At 56.6% G+C, this 24,403-nt stretch overlaps 2 protein-coding genes across 3 annotated transcripts in view; one reads left to right on the forward strand and one right to left on the reverse strand.

Moving 5' to 3' along the window:
* The window catches only part of AP2A2 (adaptor related protein complex 2 subunit alpha 2), an 85,987-nt gene extending 74,465 nt beyond the window's left edge, over positions 1–11,522 (forward strand). For both annotated transcript variants that reach the window (XM_054439039.2, XM_054439040.2), the window contains exons 15-22: positions 1,269–1,435; positions 4,582–4,664; positions 7,375–7,464; positions 8,874–8,997; positions 9,966–10,082; positions 10,193–10,262; positions 10,396–10,530; positions 11,147–11,522. In XM_054439039.2, coding sequence (XP_054295014.1) covers positions 1,269–1,435; positions 4,582–4,664; positions 7,375–7,464; positions 8,874–8,997; positions 9,966–10,082; positions 10,193–10,262; positions 10,396–10,530; positions 11,147–11,224 — 864 coding nt within the window. In that variant the 3' untranslated portion in view covers positions 11,225–11,522. The remainder of the gene's footprint in view (positions 1–1,268; positions 1,436–4,581; positions 4,665–7,374; positions 7,465–8,873; positions 8,998–9,965; positions 10,083–10,192; positions 10,263–10,395; positions 10,531–11,146) is intronic.
* Positions 11,523–13,251: 1,729 nt separating this feature from the next.
* Positions 13,252–24,403, reverse strand: part of MUC6 (mucin 6, oligomeric mucus/gel-forming) — a 34,849-nt gene continuing 23,697 nt past the window's right edge. The window contains exons 32-36 of the mRNA XM_063670671.1: positions 21,595–22,506; positions 19,288–19,740; positions 16,348–18,780; positions 14,514–14,616; positions 13,252–14,248 (exon numbers count right to left, since the gene is read on the reverse strand). Coding sequence (XP_063526741.1) covers positions 14,071–14,248; positions 14,514–14,616; positions 16,348–18,780; positions 19,288–19,740; positions 21,595–22,506 — 4,079 coding nt within the window. The 3' untranslated portion in view covers positions 13,252–14,070. The remainder of the gene's footprint in view (positions 14,249–14,513; positions 14,617–16,347; positions 18,781–19,287; positions 19,741–21,594; positions 22,507–24,403) is intronic.

The raw sequence follows: 24,403 nt of genomic DNA on the forward strand, positions 1-24,403 counted from the left end.
GAGATCATAGGCACTCTTTCCTTGTGTCTTTGCCCCAGGATCAAAGAGCAGTTACTGGGGCCGGGTGCGGTGGCTCATGCCTGTAATCCCAGCACTTTGGGAGGCTGAGGCGGACGGATCACCTGAGGTCAGGAGTTCCAGACCAACCTGGCCAACATGGTGAAACCCCGTCTCCACTAAAAATACAAAAATTAACCGGGTGTGATGGTGGCCACCTATAATCCCAGCTACTTGGGAGGCTGAGGCAGGAGAATCGCTTGAGATGGAGGTTGGAGTGAGCCCACACCATTGCACTCTAGCCTGGGCAATAGAGTGAGACTGTCTCAAAAAAACAAAAACAAAAACAGAGAGTCTCTTGCTATGTTGCCCAGACTAGTTTTAAACTCCTGGGCTCAAGCAGTCTTTCTGCCTCAGCCTTCCAAAGTGCTGGATTACAGGTGTGGGGCACCACACCCAGCCAAAAAGCAATTATTTTTTAAAAGTTATCTGTTCTGTAGACTGTTAATGATTAATAATGATTTAGTAATAATTTAATGATTAATAATGCACCTGGGTAAGTTACTTGCTTTTTCATCTTTGGAAGCGTATTTTCTTCTTGGACAGTTGGCAGTAACACCCATGATCTTATTTCTTTTCTTTTTTTTTTTTTTTTTTTTTTTTTTGAGATGGAGTCTTGCTCTGTCGTCCAGGCTGGAGTGCAGTGGCGCGATCTCGGCTCACTGCGAGCTCCGCCTCCCGGGCTCACGCCATTCTCCTGCCTCAGCCTCCCGAGTAGCTGGGACTACAGGCGCCCGCCACCACGCCTGGCTAATTTTTTGTATTTTTAGTAGAGACGGGGTTTCACCGTGTTAGCCAGGATGGTCTTGATCTCTTGACCTGTGATCCACCTGCCTCGGCCTCCCAAAGTGATGGGATTACAGGCGAGAGCCACTGCGCCTGGCCTTTTTTTATGTCTTTCATGGCAAAATTTTTTTGAGAATTTTTTTCATTCAAATAGCATTTGTGAAAAAATGTAGGGTGTCTTAGTGAAATTATGACTGATGTTTTAAGTGCAGTTACCTTTAGGCTGGAGTCTGGCATATACTCGGGAAGTGGCTGTTAGCCCTCACTCTCTGGTCACTCACTGAGCTGTGTGCCACCTGCCCCAGCCACTGGGAGTGCATGGATGCCAAGGGGGTGCCATGGGGGAGGACGTGCAGGCGTGAGCTGCTTGGGGTTGGCCAGGCCAGGGAGGCTCTCTGCTGATGCTCTCCTTCCTTCTCTTCCAGTCTACACCTTCTCCGTCGGCAGACCTGCTGGGTCTCGGGGCCGCCCCCCCTGCCCCCGCGGGCCCCCCACCCTCCTCCAGCGGCGGCGGGCTGCTCGTGGACGTGTTCTCAGACTCGGCCTCTGTGGTTGCGCCTCTTGCTCCTGGCTCCGAAGACAACTTTGCCAGGTAGTCAGGTTTCCTGAGTCCTGCAGACAGGCACGGGGCTGCCGTGCCCCCTGACTTCCGGTGTGGCCGCGGCCAGCTGGACAGAGGTGGGCAGCGGAGTTTACCTCCCAGATTACTGCTTGGGGGAGAGAGCGGGAGCTGCTGTGTTGTGGGTGGGTTTGCTGTGTAACTCCTCTCACAACCTTGATTTATATGGACTGCAGTGTTCATTACTCTCAGGAGGAAAAGGACATGAAAGAAGCACACGGTCTGGGCGGTGGTTGTGTCCTGTCTGCACGGTGATGTCCAATCATGTTTCAGCTGCTGTTTGAGTGTTGATAAACACTCTTTGTGGCTACACGTCTCCTCTCTTTGCCTCTTTCCTGTCTAGTTGGGCTGCTTTTCACTCTGACTTAAGCCGTCTTGTCTGTGTCTGGCCTGGAGGCCCGGTCTCTTGTCCTTGAGTTGCTCACTTGCCAAGTCCTTCCGTGAGGCCCACCCTGCTCACGCCTTCGGCCTCCACCCTGTGGTTCCCCCGAGGGCAGCCTGTCTTTGCTGCTTGTCCTGCTCTAATTTCTGTCCGGTGCCTGGGCACCTCCTGGCTCCCCACGTGCAGTGGTCTCTGCCAGTGTCTCCGTGGTCTTCAGATCGTCGGTGCTGACCACTTTCCCCGGCACGTGCTCTCCTCGGCCCTCTCTGCTGGGCTCATCAGCTGTGCATTCCCCTTACTGGCTGCTCTCAGCCATCTGCTTGTTTTCATGTCTGGCTGGAGGTCTGAGGTGCTCCCTTTCCCAGAGTTGACGCCCCTCCCCTGCTGCCCTGTGGGGTGGGAGTGCAGGTGCCGGTTTCTGTCCCAGATGGAGGTTAGAGAGCCTTTGAGGAATGGCCTTTTGGCCCCCCGTTTTGAAGACTGTAATAGAGTTCTGGTGTTTTTAAATGTTTTTCAGTTCTTTGTATTCATGTTGCACGTGAGTTCTGTTTCCTCTTACGTGTTGGAAAAGTACTTAGGAGAAGCAGGCCGGCGTGGTGTTTGGTGCAGGTCATCGCTTGGGCTGAAAACAGTCTTACTGCTCTTAGAGTCGCTGTGTTTGCGATTGAGAATCCAGGTTGCAGGGCTCTGGTGGTGGCTGCTTCTCAGTGTCTCGGTGGCAGGAAGGGACCGGGGCTGGGCAGTCCGTGGCAGCCGTGGCCCTTGCCTGCTGGGTGCTGCCTGCCCTGTCTCCATATGGCTGTGCTGGGAGCTGCACATGGCCCTTGTGCACACCTCACATTGGGTGGCGCTGTCTCCAGCTGGCCGGGCCTCGGGGCTCTTGTGCATGTAGCCATCTTGGCTTTGATCTGGCTACAGAGGGTCATCAGGTGTCTGCGTGTGTTTGGTGTAGGATGGAGGCAGAGTGCCTCAGGGCGAGCCAGCTGCGGTGGCTGCTGGCACACAGCTCACAGGACAGGGCGGCTGCATTCTCATGGCCTTGCAGAGTGATTTGCATTTTCCCCAAAAATTCCTCCAGGCCAGGTTGTAGTTGGGATGACCCTTTAAAAAGCAAGAACCAAGCAGAGACACTGACCACAAGGACCTCTCTGTCACGTCATGGGTGATCAGTCAGAGCCCCTGCCATGTCCTTGACAGATTTTACTTTAAAGTGGCTTAGTCCAAACCACGAGTGTAAACTCTGTGGCCTCTTGTGTGGAGTGCCCGCTGGCTGTGGGCGGAGCAGCGACCCCGGGGCGCAGTGAGTACGTGGACCTCCCCCTCGGCCGGCTCCTCCTGTTAAGTGACCTCTGCTTTGTTAGCCGCCTGCTGTGAGCAGTCCCGGTGAAGCCCAGTAGACACGTTCCAGGCTGTGTTGTGGATGACTGTCCCGTGTTGCGTGTTGGTTAGACCACACTTGACTTTTTGAAGCTTCTCATGTGGCTGGAGCTGGACCAGCAGCCTGCCGGGCTGTGCAGGTGGCGGCTGTGGCCTCCAGAGGTGTGCGCAGGGACTGCTGCCTCAGCGGCTCTCGTGGCCACGGCAGGCTGGAGTAGGGCATTGTGTGGCGAGCAGCACCCTCTTGGCCCCGAGAGCGAGCTAAGGGCCGCCCGTCACTGCCCCTTACCGTCTGTCGCTGTTTCCCCTGTCTTCCTGGCCTGGTCTGCATCCGGCAGGATGCCGATGAGAAGGCTGGCAGCACTCAGACCTTCCAGGGTGGCAGCTGTGGTGCAGTTAGTGGAGACTGGGTGAGTGTAGGAGTGGCTGACCTCGATCGCCTCCACGACAGCGCAGGTGGAGGTGGAGATTTCAGAATTAGGCTGCTGCTGCGCAGCATTTGCTTCTTAGGCACTGGGGTGGGTTAGGGGGAGGGGGCGGTGCCGTGACCTCCTGCCTCCCCACCCTGTGGTCTGAATCAGTGCCACATCCATCTCTGTGCTGGGTTCACCTAGGAGCCCTCTGCCACTGCCCTGCCCCCCTCTCCTCTCTTTTGGATCCAGGTCACTGTGGACTTGTAGTTTCCTAGAGGAGGTCAGAAAACTTGAAGCTCTTCTGAGAGAAACACAAATGAAAGCTAACCAACGCTATTTTATTTTCCCCTAATTCTGTGTAGTGTAGATAGCTGCCCTGTGGTGAGCAAAACCCTGGGCTCTCTGTGCAGTGTAGACACTAACCATGCATGGGGTGAGAGGAGAGGCCAGAGGGGAGATGGGGGTGCCCAGGGCCCTGCAGGGCTGTGCTGCTGGTGGGCGGATGGCTAGGTGCCCGTGCATGCGTGTGCATCAGCGGGGAGCAGCCAGGCTCTGATGGCGAGGCCCTCACTGGGTGGAAGCTCGGCGCCCGTGTTGGATGGAGTCTGTGGTGTGGCCAGAAGCTGTGTGCACCTTCACGCCCGTGTCCTGTCTGGGGCCGCAAGAGGCCGTTACATGTGGACCAGCATGTTCCTGAAAAGCAGCTGCACCAACCAACTTCACAGGGCTCACCGGGGCTGTGTCCGCGTCCCTGCGCCCTGCTCACCGTCCTCCTCCAGTGGCTGTTTGTCAGGATAGTCCTTGGAATAGTTTTCCACTTTTTTCTTCCCTTGTGTCCCATAGAGGTTTTTCTGGCCTCCTCGTGCTATGAGTTTTTTTCCACAACAAACCCTTGTGTTTTCTTCAGGTGGCTTTGAGTGACACATATACTGTCCCTTTTCCCCTAGGTTTGTTTGTAAAAACAATGGTGTGTTGTTTGAAAACCAACTGCTTCAAATTGGACTTAAGTCTGAATTTCGGCAGAATTTAGGTATGTGTTTTAATTACTTAATGAAACCATCTCTTAGAAATATGGGAAATTAAGAGAAAATATTTGCAAATCATATACTTATAAGGCATAGATATCCAGAATGTAGAAAGAACTCCCATAACTCAGTAAGAAAGCAGCCCAATTAAAAAATGGGCAAAAGAACAGCCTGGGCAACACATCAAGACCCCATCTCTACAACCAGAGGGGGTGGCGGGGAGGTGGGGGTGGGTACAAAGTTGTTGAAAAGACATTCTCCAGGGAAAATACAGGAATGCTCAATAAGCACCTGAAAAGATGGACAAAGTCATGAGGGAAATGCCAGTCAAAACCACAGTGAGATACCACCTCACCCCGCCAGGACGGCTGTTATAAAACAAACAGGCAGCCTGTGCAGTGGCTCACGCTTGTAACCCCAGCATGTTGGGAGGCCGAGGCAGGCAGATCACTTGACGCCAGGAGTTCGAGACTGGCCTGGCTAACATGGTGAAACCCTGTCTCTAATAAAAATACAAAAATTAGCTGGGTGTAGTGGTGCGTGCCTGTAGTCCCAGCTACTCGGGAGGCTGAGGCAGGAGAATCGCTTGAACCTGGGAGGCGGAGGTTGCAGTGAGCCGAGATCATGCCACTGCACTCCAGCCTGGGCAACAGAGTGAGACTCTGTAAATAGATAAATAAATAAACACTGGCCTGGTGGCCTGGTGACTTAGGCCTGTAATTCCAGCACTTTGGGAGGCCGAGGTGGGAGGATCACTTGAGCCCAGGTGTTTGAGACCAGCCTGCACAACATTGTGAGACCCCATCTCTACAAAAAATACAAAAATTAGCTAGACGTGGTGGTGTACACCTGTGGTCCCAGCTACTTGGGAGGCAGAGGTGGGAGGATCGCTTGAGCCCACGTGTTTGAGGCTGCAGTGAGCTGAGATCTTGCCACTGCACTGCAGCCTGGGCAACAGAGCGAGACCCTGTCGTTCGTTCGTTCATTCATTCATCCATAAATAATGCATACATCAAAACAAACCAAAAAGGAAAAGGAGTGTCTGCAGGGCGTGGTGACGTTGGAGCCTTGTGCGCCGCTGGTGGGAATGTACAGTAGTGCAGGTACTGTGGGAAGTTCCTCAAAACACAAAAGAAGATGGAATTACTCTGTGCCCCAGCAGTTCCACGTCTGGGTACAGACCCCAGAGAATTGAAAGCTGGGTCTTAAAGAGGTACCTGTCCACCCATGTCCATAGCAGCATTATTCACAATCGCCGAAAGTTAGAAACAGCCCAGATGTTCATGGCTGGATGACTAGATAAACAAAATGTGGTCCGTCGATGCAGTGGAATATTATTCAGCCATCAAATGGCAGAAAGGAATGAAATTCTGATGCATAAAGCAGCACGCATGCATCTCGAGGACATGGTGCTCAGTGACACGGGCCAGACACATGGACAAATCCTGTGTGGCCCCACTCATGCAGTCCCTAGAGCAGTGACTTCGTAGAGACAGAACGTAGCTGGGGGATGCCAGGGCCTAGGCCAGGGGGATGGGGAGTTGGTGTTTAATGGGGACAGAGTTCCGTTTGGGAAGATGAGAACGTTCTGGAGATGGTGGTGGCAGCAGCTGCACAGTGTGGATGCACTTCCTGCGCCCTTGTGTACACCTAAATATGGCTAGGAAAGTGAATGTTAGTGTATTTTACCACAATTTAGAAGAAAGACATAAAAAAACCTTTGAGTGTAAAAAAATGCTGTGTGTAGAACCCTGTGGCTGCAGGGGCCCTGGCTGTGGACCTGCCTCCTCTCAGCGCCTGCCTTGAGCCTCCTGAGGACTGCTCTGTCTCTCGTCTGTGAAAAACATGGAAAGAGTATGAAAAAAGAGAATTAGTCCCCTGCCCGCCAGGGATCTGTTAGAAAAGTGAGGGTTGTCAGAGTAATTCTTGTGGGAAGTGCTGCATTGAAAACAGATGGTGCTTTTAGTCCTGGTTTAAGTTTTTAAGCTCTGGGCCATGATAGCTTCACTAGGTGTTGGTTTTGGGTTTTTAAATTGTGGGAGGAGTGATGCCAAACTGTTTACTCTTCTCAAAATATTTGAGATTTCCTTTCTGAATTCAAGGGGTATACAAATGTTCACAAAAATTTTTTATTGTGATATAAATAAAAACAGCGACACATCCTAAATGTGCACCTGTGCTGTGGATGAGCCGCTGCAGTGAGGGCTAGTGTGCAACACCGGTGCTGTGCTGGACGCATGCCCAGCCGGGTCCCCTGACAGGAGGCAGCCGGGGCCGGTGCATGTGTTTGTGTGTTGCAGTCATGGGGCGGGGCCGGCAGAGGCCTGTGTGATTGTAGCGTCCCTGGAAAAGATGCTTGGCAGACCCCTCCAGCTGGAGCCCAGCCTGCAGACGGGGCGTTCTGTGGGTCCTTCCCCGTGCATACGCGTGTGATTTCATCCGTCCCGTGTGGGTGCACAGGAGGGGCCGAGGGAGGAGGGTGCTGGAGGGCGGAAGTTACCTCTGAGTGGAGGAGATACCCAGCCCCTGTTTCCAACACTGGTGTGCTCGTTGTAAAACTGGAAAAAATTTGTTCTTCATTTTAACAACGGTCATACGTCACAACAGTGAACTTAAATTCAGCTGAAGATTGTGGGGGGCTCTTGTTTTTCCAGGTAAATATTCAGAGTAAGTGTGAAATGATGTGTGTGAAAAAATTGTTTTTGTTCCTTCTAGGTCGGATGTTTATCTTTTATGGTAATAAGACCTCCACGCAGTTCCTAAACTTTACCCCAACACTAATCTGTTCAGACGACCTTCAGCCTAATATCCTTGGCTTCATTGCCCCATGCCCACAGACAGCATAATGTGGGTCTTAGAGGAGGCTTTTGAGGAAGTTTTTTGGTTTTCTTATTTTGTTAAAATAGCAAGATAATTCCAGATGCTATATGAAAATCAGGCAATCATAATCTGCCTATGGTGCTGGGCAGCAAAAAGAAAACAGGCAGTCTTCCATATTGGAGCGTCAACTTTTGATAATGCATCTAAAAGTAGTATGCACATGCCTCCTCCCCTTCCATTTGGCCAGTTTGAGTCCCTTTCTTTTTCAGCTGGTCTTACTCTGAATGTACTCTAAATGGATTTAAAGACATTATCTTAAATCCCTCCTCTCCGAAGCCTCACAGAGCTGCTGCTTGCAGAGCATGGGAGGCGCCGGCGGGGACTGGAGCACGGTGCGCACCCCAGCCAAGCTTGTGTGTGCTTCTGGCAGAGCTTTTAGACTGAAGATTTTCCCTTCGTAGTGCCAGAAGTGTTACTAGAACTTCCTCAGCTAAAAGAGGGAGATGCTAACGTCTCTTCCTCTAAGGATAGGCCTGTCAAATAGAGTTAGCGTGAAGACCCCAGCTTGACCAGAGATGGTGACACCTGGGGATTTATGGTCAGTGACCTGAATCCTCCTTGCCACTGGCTGGTCTGTGTTCATTTTAACATGAACATGTTTTAATGCAGACTGTTGAAGCTAACTGTTTCAAAACAGTCATTAAAAATACACATGTAGGATCACGTGTATTAGAGACTTTGTTTGGAATCTGGAGTGGAAGCTCTGACTCCTGCTGCGCCCCTCTTTAGGGGTCTCTCCCTCGGGGTCCACTTGGCTCGAGGCGGCAGCGAGCCCAGCAGCTGAGTGGCCGGCGGCACACGACCCAGAGGGAAGGAGAGGCCTGCACCCCGCTGCCTCCTGGACCCAGCTTTGCTGCTGTCACTGTTTCTTCAGGAGAGGCTGTAGGCAAACCCTTGTTTTCCGGCATGAAAACAACTCTGGTCCCAGCAGCGGGGGCTCTTTTCTGCGTCTCGCTGTTTCAGGAGCCTGCTATTCCCGGGATTCTCAAAGTTTTCCTGTGCTACTAAGCACCAGTTTCTGCTAACGGTGACAAAAATTGTGTGTGTAAGAACCAGAGCCGAGGCTCAGAGTGAAAACAGACAAGTAGTATATAATCTAAGTGACTTTTTAAAATGGAGGAGCCATTTTGGAAGCGTGAGAAACAGACAGTGTTTTGAGGATTGTCTGGGTGGAAGGGCAGGGCTGGGTGGTGTGGCCGCCCCTCGACCCATAGCTGGTGGTCCTGGAGCGTGGTGACTGTGCTTGCCTCCACGGGTCCTGCTGGGGCTGTAGCCTGGCCCGTTTCCGCTTTTGCCACTGGGGCTTGCTCAGCTGGATTCCTTAACGCACGCACACCTGAACCTGCAGACCAAGCCCGTGGACCCGACTGTGGAGGGGGGCGCGCAGGTGCAGCAGGTGGTCAACATAGAGTGCGTGTCTGACTTCACGGAGGCGCCAGTCCTCAACATTCAGTTCAGGTAAGAGCCGTCTGTGCGCCCCGGGCCAAGGCGTGTGTGGGCGCCTGAGCTGTGTGCCTGGGCTCCATGACTGTGCCTCCGTGTCCTTCCTGAGGGGACCCAGGGCATGCGGTGCTCACGGTGCATGGATGCGGCCTGAGCTGTTGCTGCCCCAGCTCTGCAGAGCGCAGGAAACAAGGGGAGGCGAAGCCCTGGGCTCCGGGACGCAGGTGGCAGCTCCCACATGGGGCCTTGCTAGGATCTTTCTGGGCACCGTGGGGCCCACCTCATGGGGTGGCAGACAGCCAGGGCCCCCGCGCCACCTGCCCGGCTTGGTACCGGATGACAGCTGTGGGGTGAAGGCGGCTGGTTTCCTTCGGATCCTGGCCTGGGGGGTGCGTTTTTTGCTCAGTTGAGCTCAGATCATACCACTTTGCTTATTTTTTAAAAGCAGAGGATTTTCCTGTTGCGACCATTCATTACTGTCACTTTTCAGTGACTACAAATAGCGTGTACACAGTCAGCCCGCCCCGTGCCGGGTGTCTGCAAGGTTAGGGGTGTTGAGAAAAGCACACTTGCTAACATTAAAAATACAGAGAACTTAAGATTGTATACTGTAGAATTCGGGAACATAGACGGGCAAATTTTTGTTTCATTCTTTGTGCAAATGCCTTTGCCTTTTTAAAGGAAAAACATCACACTATTTGCACAGACTTGGAGTTCTGGGAAACAGATGAATAGGGAGAAGTGAGGCACAGGGACATCCTGCCTGAGTATGCGGCCCTGGACACATACTCAGTATGTGTCCAGTGGGTGACACTGGACACTGAGCCACACATGATCCCTGGGGACTCAAGGCTCGGCCACCCCCCCGACCCGCTCTGGTGGGTGGCGGTAGGTGGGGATGCTTCTCACTCCAGGCTCTTTCCTGGTCCCTGGGGCTCTCAGAGGAGAAGCTGACTGTCTCTTTCTGCTGCTGCTGCTGGCAGGTATGGGGGCACCTTCCAGAACGTGTCTGTGCAGCTGCCCATCACTCTCAACAAATTCTTCCAGCCAACAGAAATGGCTTCTCAGGATTTCTTTCAACGTTGGAAGCAGTTGAGCAAGTGAGAAACCTGTTTCCTGTAGGGGTCGGGGGTGGGGATGGGGCTTGTTTGAAAGATGGGCTTTGGTCTCTGGCCTGGCTAAGAACACTCGCCTTTGCTATTCCTCACAGTCCGCAGCAGGAAGTGCAGAACATCTTCAAAGCAAAGCACCCAATGGACACAGAAGTCACCAAAGCCAAGGTAGTGCGTCTGGAGGGACAGCCCCGGGGGACACGCAGCCCCGACCCAGCGTCAGGTCTGGAGGGATGGCCCCGGGGGACGCGCTGCCCGCGACCCTGCGCCAGGGTCCTCATTCTCCTGTTTCTTTGGACAGATCATTGGATTTGGTTCTGCACTTCTTGAAGAAGTTGATCCCAATCCTGCGAATTTCGTGGGAGCTGGAATCATCCACACGAAAACCACCCAGATCGGATGCCTGCTGCGCCTGGAGCCGAACCTGCAAGCCCAGGTCAGGCCCTCAGGAAATGGCTGAACACACTTGAGTTGCTTGTTATTCTGGCACAATGTACATGGTGAGATGTGTAGCTCTTTAGTGCAGCTCAGTCAGTTTTGACAGATGTTGTGTGCCCGTTTGACCACCACCCCATCAATACGTGGTTGCATCCCAGCCTCCCCACAGCTGGCCACCATGGAGCATTGTCCCACCATGGAGCAGCCTGGCCCTGGGCGGTGGCTCTCCCAGCTGCTCCTCTGTCACCGCGTTGTTCCTTCTCACCACGTCCCATTCTGTCGACGGACACCTGTCTCCGTTTCACTCAGGCGGCACCCAGGAGTGCTGCTGCTGCCCAGGGCCTGTGTGTGGTTAGTGCTGCGAGAAGCCGTCCCACAGCTTCTCCAGGTGGCCATGCCACTTCACACTCCCACCAGCTATGTATGAGGTGCCAGGCGCTCCCATGCCATCCCTCACTTTTCGTGCTGACAGTGTGTGTGGTGCTCAGGCCTCTGCCGAGCTGTGGGTGCCTCCTCCCTGGGCGTGGCCCACAGCGTTCTGCATGGCGGGTCCTGGACCTGAGGGCTGTGTGAGCCTCGGCATGCCCGCTGACCCGCTGTGCTCTCTGTTTCAGATGTACCGGCTCACGCTGCGGACGAGTAAGGAAGCCGTTTCTCAGAGATTATGTGAATTGCTCTCAGCGCAGTTTTAGTCATGAGGATGGAAGACCAGGCTCGTGTGTCTTGCGTTGTCTTCGTCTGTGCCGTTTGTCTTCGTGGCCATCCTGCAGATGAGCACCCTGTGTCCAGTGCCACAGCACAAGGCGCCTCCCCGCCCCGCTGCCCCAGACCTCTCCCCTTTGGGCTGGACAGGAACACACGTGTGTGGCTCAGGAGGAAAAGCTCAGCCTGGACTGCGGCAGCCACGGCAGAAGGTGGATCTTGGGATCAATTTTTATAAAAATCGAGACAGTTCTGTGGTTAAATCTACAAATTAAAGGGAAATTAGAAGTTGGCGTGAACGTGGCGTTTGTGGGAGTGTCACTGAGATGGCCTGTGCTGCCGCCCACCCCGCCTCGGAGCCTCTGGGAGCAGCAGTGCTGCCGCGCGTGGCGTGGGCTGAGCCTCGGTGTGTGGCTTTCCTGGTGTCTGCACACCTGGCATCGTCCTGGGCCCTTGGGAGGAGCGCAGCTACCCCTGGTTTTGCTGCAGTCCCAGCTGGACAGTTTTCCCAGGCAGGATTTTAATCTAGAATTTAGAAACATTTGTATTTGTAATGACTTCTGGCAAAACCACGTGTCCTGGCTGGATGTAATTGTTTTCCTTCCCCAGCTCTTGTTTGTGAAGGGCGTCTGTTATGCTCCTGCAGTCGCCGAGGCCTTAGATGTGCAGCCAGGGGAGGAGCGTCCTGCCAGCCCCGCGGGGCCCCCAGGACTCCAGGGTAAAGTGTGGGCTGGTGGCGCAAGACTCAGAGGTGTGCTCGTCTCTTTCCTGTCAGAGTGGGCGTCCCCAGGCCACTCTGGTGGAAGGACTCAGGTGGAAGGCCTGAGTCCTTCCACCGGCCCCGTCCAATCGTCTCTGGAGAGGCTGTGGAGGAGGGAAGCCTCTGTGTGGTCAGGAAGTGGCCACATGTCGTGTGCCACCTGCGGCTGGTGTCTCACCTGTCATCTGGACTCAGCACCCAGGCTGCACGTCTGACACCTGAGAGGCAAGAGAGTGGGGCCGGTCTAGGAGCCAAAGCTGGGGCCCTGCGCTCTGTCCCTAGGATGGTGGCCTTGTTTGTCCTAAACACACCCAGCATGGGTTCCAGCTTCCTGACATGCTGTGGAGGCAGGGAGGGTGGGTGGCCACACGTGCTTGAGGGTTTTCACCCTCGCCCTCAGTTGCCTGCTGTGCGGGTCCCTGGGGCAGCTGCAGGGGCTCACGGACCCATCAGGGTCTCCACAGCTCCCCTGCAGTGTGGTGTGTGCATCCCACGATGTCTGTGGCTCTCTTTCTGGCGTGTCGGGCTTTGATCACAGTCTAGCCATGTCAGTGGCGTGCGCCTCTCGCACTGGCCATTCTGGGTCTGGCGGTGCCAGGTGTCGTGACACTCCGTGCTGGGCTTGTGCTGCAGCTGGGTGGTGTGGCCCTCATTCTCCTGTTGCAGCTGCTGGGCAGTGCTCTGCCCGTGTGCTGCACCTGCAGGCCGCGTGTGCTGTCGTGGATCTCCTGCATCTTTTGACCCCTCCCGCCATCAGAGGAAAGTCCGCTCCCCGAGGCACCGCTTCCCTGTGTGGCGCTGCAGAGGGGCCCTCGGTGTGGCCCTCCTCATCACAGAAAAATAAAGGCTAGAACAGCACCCCGGATCATGTGCTTTCTTTGGGGGGAAGGCATCCCACGTAACCCTCATAGCTCCCTGGGGGCCGTGTGAGGCACAGACCCCAAGGTCCCTGGCCTGTCCTTCAGCATGTGGGCTCACGGGCAGCAGGCATCAGAAAGTGACCTGCCCTTTGCTCCCCCAGTTTGATTCTGGGTGTGCGGTGGAGCTTTTTGGGACTCAGTTCATGTGGGAACCCCTCCAGCCTGGCCTCAGGGCTCCCCGCTGTACAGTGTGTTGAGGTGCAGCACAGGGCTCTTTCCTGGGGAATGGGAGGCCCCGTGGGGATCCTCCAGTTGATCCGACCACAGATGGTGCAGAAGGGGTTCTCGGGCAGATGGGGGTGGCCCCTGGAGGACGGTGGGCTTTGCCAGAGACAGAACAGTCCTAGCGGAGGGAGGGCAGGGGCCCAAGGCCAGAGGCAGCTTCTCTTACCAGCCCAGACCCTGCTGGGGGCAGCCCCACCCAATCGCAGATCCCAGGGGCCCGCAGGGTGCAGGTGTGGGTCAGGTGCCTACTAAGGGGCTGGGGAGAGGCAAAAGCAGTGCTCAGGGACCAGCCTCTGTGCCTTGACAAGAACCAGTTTATTTGGAGTCTCTGGCCGGGTGACACTCTCTCCCAAGGACAAGCTGCTGGGGATGGGTGTGGTGCTGGCGGGGGCCTTCTGCCTGGCTGGGAGTGGGGGCGGCTGCCCTGCCCTCACTGCCACCCTCTGCCCTCCCTGACTCTGGGGAGCTCCTCTTCTCTGTGCCGGTGGCTGCCTGGGCCTTTTGCCCCCATCTCGGCACAGGTTTCTGTGCCCTCCTCGCCCCTGATGGGTCTGGTCGAGCGCCTGCTCTGTGACCTCATCTGCAGGGTTCTGGGCCCGGCAGGGCTGGGGCCAAGTTCAGGGGCTAGGAGGTGTTGGACGGTGGGCAGGGGTGGTCGGGAGTGCCCTGTGTGCCTGGGAGGGTCTGTGGCCACTGCCCGCTGCAGTCCCTCTCTGCTGGCTCAGGGTCTGCAGGAGTGTGGTGGTCTGAGCCTCTGCTTGGCAGCCTCTCTCCCACTGGTACCCCAGGTGAGCCACGGCCCAGGGCACTTGGGGGCCAGGCCTGGTGACCAGGAAAGCAGCTGCCGGCATAAGCGGGAAGGGGGCTGGTGGGTGTTTTCCTGTCTGTCATCTGCAGTCCTTCAGCCCCAGGAGAGCAGGAAGCGACCCTGCTAGTCTCCACAGGCCACAGAGCTGCACACGCAGTGGCTGAACACCTGCAGGGTGAGTATGAGCCGCTGGCCAGGCGTGCTGGGGTCTGGGCAGGGCAGCTCCAGCTGCTGCTCATAGGAGTGGAGGGGGCGGCAGCAGCTGCAGCGGGCGTCCACCTGCTGGGTGATGATGTTGAAGCTGCCGAGAAGTCAGGACAGAGCAGGGTCATGGCTGCTGCAGGGGCATAAGGCCCCTCCCTCCCCAGGGCAGCTGCTCTACAGAGGCCTGGACCTCCCTGCTGAGGTCCCGGCTCATAGGGGCCAGGGCGGTGCTGGGCAGATGGAGCGCAGAGTGGCTCACCTGATGGGGCAGCAGGTGCCTGGGTGGGGTGCCCGAACCTCTCTGGGGTGGGGTTGTGAGCACCTTGCTGGACGTGGGGCAGGCCTCCCACCTGTGGACTCACCTGGCAGCGGAAATGCAGGCGCCCTCACAGCGGGTTACCGTCACGTTCGCCATGCACCCCTTGAATGTGATCTCCTCCTGCTGCTCCCGCACGCTGCAGACCCCTGGTAGCAGAGTGGACGGTTAGCAGTGCCCAGGGTGGGCATGGAGCCAGGAGGGAGGGAAGCCCTGGCTAGAGACCGGGGTCCCCACCTGTCTCTGGACTCTCCTGCCCAAGGTGTGGTCTCCCCTTGTGGAGCCCCACAGAGCTCAGACCTCAGCCACACACAAAGGCAAAGGCCAGCCACATCCTAGTTTGTTTTTTCCCCTCAAAGTCGCTCTGCTGGAGTCCATCAAGGTAGAGAATTTTCTCAGCAGACTCAGCAGATACTGAGCCCTGGGCCTGTGTGAGCCACCCTTGGGCCCCAGCTTCCCTGATGCCTCAACACCGACCTGTGGGCATGGGCATTTCTGGTTGGCCAGACCGAGGACCTGCAGGGGGGCCGAGGACACCGTGTCAGTGACCCCAGAGCGGGACAGATGGTGTTGCGGGAGCTCCATGTGCACCAGCTGGGGAGGAGGGAAGTGGAGCAGGCCCCGTGGTCTGGGCTCCTGGAAGGGGCGGGGTGGGGGCCCGCGGGGAAGGCCCAGACAGCCAGCCTCAGCGAGAGGCCTGGGTACGTGGCAGGCAGCACGGAGCAGGGTGGACCGACGTGGGCAGTAGCAGCGTCGGCATTAGAAACCGCCACTGGGGAGCGTGGGTTTAAAAGTGGAAAAGGAGTCCTGGGGTAAAGGCTGGACTCTGCTGCCCGTGTGCCCTCCCCTGGCTGCTCCCAGCTTCGTTTCCTGGCTGCAGAGAAGACAGGTTGCCTGGAGCCTACCTGCCCGCTGCAGAGGGCTTTCTCGGGGAGGGTCAGGACTCTGGGTGCTTCCATAGGCCCTGCCGTCCCCAACTGCCCTCCCCTCCGAGCTGGTTCCTGCTCCCTCACCTCTGCTTCTTGGGGTCACCTCCCTGGCTACAGCTTGCACCCAAGTCCTGGTCTCAGGGAGGGACCCAAACCAAGATTCCCTCAGCCTGCAGCAACGAGCTGCCACCCATGTGAGAGACCACGAAGGCAACTGTGGCGTTGCCGCCTGGTGGAGGTCGATGCATGCGAGGGACCTAGTCCCTGGGTGGTTGCTGTGAGAGGAACGCCCAGGAGGGAAGGGAGGGACATCCCTGGAATGTGAAGTGAGGTGGACGTGGACAAGGCCTGAGGTGTGCTCTGTCCCAGGTATCCCATGGCCTGGGGAGCAGTGGACTTGCTCGCAGGCATGGGCCGGGAACAGCCGTGGCCCAGAGAATTGGCATGAGCACCAAGGAGCAGGTGCCCTGGTTGCCAGGTCCAGCTCCACCTTCAACAGGTCCTTCGGGGCGATGCAGGGGCTGTGCCAGACTTTTGTGTCTCTCTCTGCACTTGGAGGAAGGGCTCTGCTGCTTGAACCCTGGGGTCTGGCCAGCCCTGACATCCTCTGAGCACCCAAAGGGGCAGGCTTTTGGCAGGTACCACTCTGAGGGGAGGCCAGGAGTGCAGCAGTGACTGGGCATGAGTGAGCCAGTGCAGGGAAAGTTCAAGGTTAGCTGGGGAAGAAGGCCCAACGGGGAGGCCAGGCACTTGCTTGGCCAGGACAGCGTTGGCATAGAGGGTGCCCAGGAGAGGAGAGTGGAAAGGCCTGGCAGGCGTGTAGGGAAGGCGGGGAACAGGCGTGTGGTCCTGCGATCACAGGACCATGAGGGGTAAGCTGAGGCGGGGGCTGCCTAGGAGTCATGAGCACAGAGGTGAGGCCAGGAGGACGGCCACAGAGATGCCACTTACCGGGTGAGGTGGGCGTAGGTGTCCCGAGAGAAGATACCGGGGCAGAAGCAGGGGTGCTTCCATGCGCAGTGAGGGAGCTGGTCAGGAACCGCGTGGTAGGCGACGAGGTGGGACCAGGGTGCCTGGTGGTAAGGTTGGTGACTGGAGAGCTGGGAATACCCGTCACCTCCGAGGTGAGTGACACAAAGCTGTCTGATGTGGGAACTCGGGTGGTGAGAGAAGTGGACCGCGAGGTGGTGGACTGAGAGGAGAAGGCAAGGGCGGTGTGGGTGCTGGCCGTGGTCCTGGGCGTGGACGGAAATGCAGTGGTGCTGGAGGCTAGGTGGCTGGATGGGGTGGGAGACACGGTAAGAGTGGATATGGGGAGTAGAGCAGAGAGGGTGAAAGGAGAGGAGATAGTGTGGGGGAGAGTGGCCCTAATGGTAGTAGAGGCAGCTGGAGAAGAAGGAAAAAGAGGAGATGCAGACACTGATGCAGTCGTGGGATGAGTGAACAATGAGGAGTGTGAGCCCGAGCTCAAGGTTGTGGAGTGCACGGGGGCGGACACGACAGAGGAAGATGTGCCAGCAGAAGAAGATGAAGTCTGGGGAGAGGAGTGGGAGGAGGGCACATAAGAAGAAACAGAAGAGGGAGCAGAAGGACTGGGAGAAAATGAGGAGGACAGCTGATTAGTTGTGGAAACAGGAGTGGTTGCAGAACTCAAGTGGGGGAGTTGTGTGGTGATAGGTGATGACGGTGGCCTTGAGCTAGAGTTCTGAGGCAGCCAAGACGAGGAGGATATGAAGGAAGAAGAGGCCATAGCTGTGTTGAATGAGCTGTGGGTTTGGCTGGTCCCACTGGTGGTTGGCGTCATTGGTGGGGCTGTGTGGGTGGACCCTGTGGCCTTGAGCGTTGTCGGTGGAGGAACGGTACCTGTTGGCGTTGAGTGGATGGAGGCAGAAGTGGACATCTGTGCGTGGGTACGGGTGATGACTGTGTGAGTACTTGGAGTCACCAAGGAGGTGGAGAAAGGTGGAAGGTGAGTGGGAAGTGTGGTCTGAGGGTGTGATAGGGTTGGATAGGTCGGGGTGGTCTGGAAGGATGTTGCAGTGACAGGACCTGTGTAAGAGATGGGACTGCTCCCTGTAGGTGGGGAGTGTGTGGTGAAGGGTGTGGGTAGCCTGCTGCTGGTAGCCAAGGTGGTGTGGGCCACGGGTGTTCCTGTTCCTGTACTGGTGGGATGGGTGGTGATGGTGGTGGTAGAAGTTGGGGTGACTTCAGGATGGTGTGTGGAGGAAGTGTGTGAATGTAAGGATGTAGAGGTTTTGGCCGTGCTGAATGAGCTCGGGGCTTGGCTGGTCCCACTGGTGGTCGGCGTCATTGGTGGGGCTGTATGGGTGGATGCTGTGGCCTTGAGCGTTGTCGGTGGAGGAATGGTACCTGTTGGCGTTGAGTGGGTGGAGGCAGAAGTGGACATCTGTGCGTGGCTACGGGTGATGACTGTGTGAATAGTTGGAGTCACCAAGGAGGTGAAGAAAGATGGAATGTGAGTGGGAAGTGTGGTCTGAAGGTGTGATGGGGTTGGATAGGTCGTGGTGGTCTGGAAGGATGTTGCAGTGACAGGACCTGTGGAAGAGATGGGACTGCTCCCTGTAGGTGGGGAGTGTGTGGTGAAGGGTGTGGGTAGCCTGCTGCTGGTGGCCGAGGTGGTGTGGGCCACGGGGGTTCTGGTGGCTGTACTGGTGGGTTTGGGTATGATGTTGGTGGTAGAAGTTGGGGTGACTTCAGGATGGTGTGTGGAGGAAGTGGGTGAATGTAAGGATGTAGAGATTTTGGCTGTGCTGACTGAGGTCGGGGCTTGGCTGGTCGCACTAGTGGTCGGCGTCATTGGTGGGGCTGTGTGGGTGGACCCTGTGGCCTTGAGCGTTGTCGGTGGAGGAACGGTACCTGTTGGCGTTGAGTGGATGGAGGCAGAAGTGGACATCTGTGCGTGGGTAGGGGTGATGACTGTGTGAGTACTTGGAGTCACCAAGGAGGTAGAGAAAGGTGGAACGTGAGTGGGAAGTGTGGTCTGAGGGTGTGATGGGGTTGGATAGGTCGTGGTGGTCTGGAAGGATGTCGCAGTCATAGTACCTGTGGAAGAGAAGGGACTGCTCCCTGTAGGTGGGGAGTGTGTGGTGAAGGGTGTGGGTAGCCTGCTGCTGGTGGCTGACATGGTGTGGGCCACAGGGGTGCCAGTTCCTGTACTGGTGGGATTGGGGGTGATGTTGGTGGTAGAAGTTGGGGTGACTTCAGGATGGTATGTGGAGGAAGTGTGTGAATGTAAGGATGTAGAGATTTTGGCCGAGCTGAATGAGCTCGGGGCTTGGCTGGTCCCACTGGTGGTCGGCGTCATCGGTGGGGCTGTGTGGGTGGACCCTGTGGCCTTGAGCGTTGTCGGTGGAGGAGTGGTGCCTGTTGGCGTTGAGTGGATGGAGGCAGAAGCGGACATCTGTGCGTGGGTAGGGGTGATGACTGTGTGAGTACTTGGAGTCACCAAGGAGGTGGAGAAAGTTGGAACGTGAGTCGGAAGTGTGGTCTGAGGGTGTGATGGGGTTGGATAGGTCGTGGTGGTCTGGAAGGATGTTGCAGTGACAGGACCTGTGGAAGAGATGGGACTGCTCCCTGTAGGTGGGGAGTGTGTGGTGAAGGGTGTGGTTAGCCTGCTGCTGGTGGCTGAGGGTGTGTGGGCCACAGGGGTGCCGGTTCCTGTACTGGTGGGATTGGGGGTGCTGTTGGTGGTAGAAGTTGGGGTGACTTCAGGATGGTGAGTGGAGGAAGTGTGTGAATGTAGGGATGTAGAGGTTTTGGCTGTGCTGACTGAGCTCGGGGCTTGGCTGATCGCACTGGTGGTTGGCGTCATTGGTGGGGCTGTGTGGGTGGACCCTGTGGCCGTGAGCGTTGTCAGTGGAGGAACGGTACCTGTTGGCGTTGAGTGGATGGAGGCAGAAGTGGACATCTGTGCGTGGGTAGGGGTGATGACTGTGTGAGTACTTGGAGTCACCAAGGAGGTGGAGAAAGATGGAACGTGAGTGGGAAGTGTGGTCTGAGGGTGTGATGGGGTTGGATAGGTCGTGGTGGTCTGGAAGGATGTTGCAGTGACAGGACCTGTGTAAGAGATGGGACTGCTCCCTGTAGGTGGGGAGTGTGTGGTGAAGGGTGTGGGTAGCCTGCTGCTGGTGGCTGAGGTGGTGTGGGCCACAGGGGTGCCGGTTCCTGTACTGGTGGGATTGGGGGTGACGGTGGTAGAAGTTGGGGTGACTTCAGGATGGTGTGTGGAGGAAGTGTGTGAATGTAAGGAGGTAGAGGTTTTGGCTGTGCTGAATGAGCTTGGGGCTTGGCTGGTCCCACTGGTGGTCAGCGTCGTCGGTGGGGCTGTATGGGTGGACCCTGTGGCCTTGAGTGTTGTCGGTGGAGGAACGGTGCCTGTTGGCGTTGAGTGGATGGAGGCAGAAGTGGACATCTGTGCATGGGTAGGGGTGATGACTGTGTGAGTAGTTGGAGTCACCAAGGAGGTGGAGAAAGGTGGAAGGTGAGTGGGAAGTGTGGTCTGAAGGTGTGATGGGGTTGGATAGGTCGTGGTGGTCTGGAAGGATGTTGCAGTGACAGGACCTGAGGAAGAGATGGGACTGCTCCCTGTAGGTGGAGAGTGTGTGGTGAAGGGTGTGGGTAGCCTGCTGCTGGTGGCTGAGGTGGTGTGGGCCACAGGGATGCCGGTTCCTGTACTGGTGGGATTGGGGGTGATGGTGGTAGAAGTTGGGGTGACTTCAGGATGGTGTGTGGAGGAAGTGTGTGAATGTAAGGATGTAGAGGTTTTGGCTGTGCTGAATGAGCTCGGGGCTTGGCTGGTCCCACTGGTGGTCAGTGTCATTGCTGGGGCTGTGTGGGTGGACCCCGTGGTCTTGAGCGTTGTTGGTGGAGGAACGGTGCCTGTTGGTGTTGAGTGGATGGGGGCAGAAGTGGACATCTGTGCGTGGGTAGGGGTGATGACTGTGTGAGTAGTTGGAGTCACCAAGGAGGTAGAGAAATTTGGAACGTGAGTGGGAAGTGTGGTCTGAAGGTGTGATGGGGTTGGATAGGTCGTGGTGGTCTGGAAGGATGTTGCAGTGAAAGGACCTGTGTAAGAGATGGGACTGCTCCGTGTAGGTGGGGAGTGTGTGGTGAAGGTTGTGGGTAGCCTGTTGCTGGTGGCCGAGGTGGTGTGGGCCACAGGGGTTCTGGTGGGTGTACTGGTGGGTTTGGGGGTGATGTTGGTGATGAAAGTTGGGGTGACTTCAGGATGGCGTGTGGAGGAAGTGTGTGAATGTAGGGATGTAGAGGTTTTGGCTGTGCTGACTGAGCTCAGGGCTTGGCTGGTCCCACTGGTGGTCGGCGTCATTGGTGGGGCTGTGTGGGTGGGTCCTGTGGCCTTGAGTGTTGTCGGTGGAGGAACGGTGCCTGTTGGCGTTGAGTGGATGGAGGCAGAAGTGGACATCTGTGCGTGGGTAGGGGTGATGACTGTGTGAGTACTTGGAGTCACCAAGGAGGTGGAGAAAGGTGGAAGGTGAGTGGGAAGTGTGGTCTGAGGGTGTGATGGGGTTGGATAGGTAGTGGTGGTCTGGAAGGATGTTGCAGTCATAGGACCTGTGTAAGAGATGGGACTGCTCCCTGTAGGTGGGGAGTGTGTGGCGAAGGGTGTGGGTAGCCTGCTGCTGGTGGCTGATGTGGTGTGGGCCACAGGGGTGCCGGTTCCTGTACTGGTGGGATTGGGGGTGATGGTGGTAGAAGTTGGGGTGACTTCAGGATGGTGTGTGGAGGAAGTGTGTGAATGTAGGGATGTAGAGGTTTTGGCTGTGCTAAATGAGCTCCGGTCTTGGCTAGTCCCGCTGGTGGTCGGCGTCATTGGTGGGGCTGTGTGGGTGGACCCTGTGGCCTTGAGAGTTGTCGGTGGAGGAATGGTGCCTGTTGGCGTTGAGTGGATGGAGGCAGAAGTGGACATCTGTGCGTGGCTAGTAGTGATGACTGTGTGAGTACTTGGAGTCACCAAGGAGGTGGAGAAAGATGGAACGTGAGTGGGAAGTGTGGTCTGAGGGTGTGATTGGGTTGGATACGTAGTGGTGGTGTGGAAGGACGTTGCAGTCATAGGACCTATGGAAGAGAAGGGACTGCTCCCTGTAGGTGAGGAGTGTGTGGTAAAGGATGTGGGTAGCCTGCTGCTGGTGGCTGAGGTGGTGTGGGCCACAGGGGTGCCGGTTCCTGTACTGGTGGGGTTGGGGGTGATGTTGGTGGTAGAAGTTGGGGTGACTTCAGGATGGTGTGTGGAGGAAGTGTGTGAATGTAAGGATGTAGAGGTTTTGGCCGTGCTGAATGAGCTCGGGGCTTGGCTGGTCCCACTGGTGGTAGGCGTCATCGGTGGGGCTGTGTGGGTGGACCCTGTGGCCTTGAGCGTTGTCGGTGGAGGAATGGTGCCTGTTGGCGTTGAGTGGATGGAGCCAGAAGTGGACATCTGTGCGTGGGTAGGAGTGATGACTGTGTGAGTAGTTGGAGTCACCAAGGAGGTGGAGAAAGGTGGAATGTGAGTGAGAAGTGTGGTCTGAAGGTGTGATGGGGTTGGATAGGTCGTGGTGGTCTGGAAGGATGTTGCAGTGACAGGACCTGAGGAAGAGATGGGACTGCTCCCTGTAGGTGGGGAGTGTGTGGTGAAGGGTGTGGGTAGCCTGCTGCTGGTGGCCGAGGTGGTGTGGGCCACAGGGGTTCTGGTGGCTGTACTGGTGGGGTTGGGGGTGATGGTGGTGGTGGTAGTTGGGGTGACTTCAGGATGGTGTGTGGAGGAAGTATGTGAATGTAAGGATGTAGAGGTTTTGGCTGTGCTGACTGAGCTCGGGGCTTGGCTCGTCCCGGTGGTGGTCGGCGTCATTGGTGGGGCTGTGTGGGTGGACCCTGTGGCCTTGAGCGTTGTCGGTGGAGGAACGGTACCTGTTGGCGTTGAGTGGTTGGAGGCAGAAGTGGACATCTGTGCGTGGGTAGGAGTGATGACTGTGTGAGTACTTGGAGTCACCAAGGAGGTGGAGAAAGGTGGAACGTGAGTGGGAAGTGTGGTCTGAAGGTGTGATGGGGTTGGATAGGTAGTGGTGGTCTGGAAGGATGTTGCAGTCATAGGACCTGTGTAAGAGATGGGACTGCTCCCTGTAGGTGAGGAGTGTGTGGCGAAGGGTGTGGGTAGCCTGCTGCTGGTGGCTGACGTGGTATGGGCCACAGGGGTGCCGGTTCCTGTACTGGTGGGATTGGGGGTGATGGTGGTAGAAGTTGGGGTGACTTCAGGATGGCGTGTGGAGGAAGTGTGTGAATGTAGGGATGTAGAGGTTTTGGCTGTGCTAAATGAGCTCAGGGCTTGGCTGGTCCCACTGGTGGTCGGCGTCATTGGTGGGGCTGTGTGGGTGGACCCTGTGGCCTTGAGCGTTGTCGGTGGAGGAGTGGTGCCTGTTGGCGTTGAGTGGATGGAGGCAGAAGTGGACATCTGTGCGTGGGTAGGGGTGATGACTGTGTGAGTACTTGGAGTCACCAAGGAGGTGGAGAAATGTGGAACGTGAGTGGGAAGTGTGGTCTGAAGGTGTGATGGGGTTGGATAGGTAGTGGTAGTCTGGAAGGATGTTGCAGTGACAGGACCTGTGGAAGAGATGGGACTGCTCCCTGTAGGTGGGGAGTGTGTGGTGATGGGTGTGGGTAGCCTGCTGCTGGTGGCCGAGGTGGTGTGGGCCACAGGGGTTCTGGTGCCTGTACTGGTGGGGTTGGGGGTGATGGTGGTGGTGGAAGTTGGGGTGACTTCAGGATGGTGTGTGGAGGAAGTATGTGAATGTAAGGATGTAGAGGTTTTGGCTGTGCTGACTGAGCTCGGGGCTTGGCTCGTCCCGGTGGTGGTCGGCGTCATTGGTGGGGCTGTGTGGGTGGACCCTGTGGCCTTGAGCGTTGTTGGTGGAGGAACGGTACCTGTTGGCGTTGAGTGGATGGAGGCAGAAGTGGACATCTCTGCGTGGGTAGGGGTGATGACTGTGTGAGTAGTTGGAGTCACTAAGGAGGTGGAGAAAGATGGAACGTGAGTGGGAAGTGTGGTCTGAAGGTGTGATGGGGTTAGATAGGTCGTGTTGGTCTGGAAGGATGTTGCAGTGACAGGAGCTGTGGAAGAGATGGGACTGCTCCCTGTTGGTGGGGAGTGTGTGGTGAAGGGTGTGGGTAGCCTGCTGCTGGTGGCCGAGGTGGTGTGGGCCACAGGGGTTCTGGTGGCTGTACTGGTGGGATTGGGGGTGATGTTGGTGGTAGAAGTTGGGGTGACTTCAGGATGGTGTGTGGAGGAAGTGGGTGAATGTAGGGATGTAGAGGTTTTGGCTGTGCTGAATGAGCTTGGGGCTTGGCTGGTCCCACTGTTGGTCGGCGTCATCGGTCGGGCTGTGTGGGTGGACCCTGTGGCCTTGAGCGTTGTCGGTGGAGGAGTGGTGCCTGTTGGCGTTGAGTGGATGGAGGCAGAAGTGGACATCTGTGCATGGGTAGGGGTGATGACTGTGTGAGTAGTTGGAGTCACCAAGGAGGTGGAGAAAGGTGGAATGTGAGTGGGAAGTGTGGTCTGAAGGTGTGATGGGGTTGGATAGGTCGTGGTGGTCTGGAAGGATGTTGCAGTGACAGGACCTGACGAAGAGATGGGACTGCTCCCTGTAGGTGGAGAGTGTGTGGTGAAGGGTGTGGGTAGCCTGCTGCTGGTGGCCGAGGTGGTGTGGGCCACAGGGGTGCCGGTTCCTGTACTGGTGGGATTGGGGGTGACGGTGGTAGAAGTTGGGGTGACTTCAGGATGGTGTGTGGAGGAAGTGTGTGAATGTAAGGAGGTAGAGGTTTTGGCTGTGCTGAATGAGCTCGGGGCTTGGCTGGTCCCACTGGTGGTCAGCGTCGTTGCTGGGGCTGTGTGGGTGGACCCTGTGGCCTTGAGCGTTGTCGGTGGAGGAGTGGTGCCTGTTGGCGTTGAGTGGATGGAGGCAGAAGCGGACATCTGTGCGTGGCTACGGGTGATGAC

Source organism: Pongo pygmaeus, chromosome 9, assembly GCF_028885625.2.
Source record: "Pongo pygmaeus isolate AG05252 chromosome 9, NHGRI_mPonPyg2-v2.0_pri, whole genome shotgun sequence".
Taxonomy (NCBI): Eukaryota; Metazoa; Chordata; class Mammalia; order Primates; family Hominidae; genus Pongo; species Pongo pygmaeus.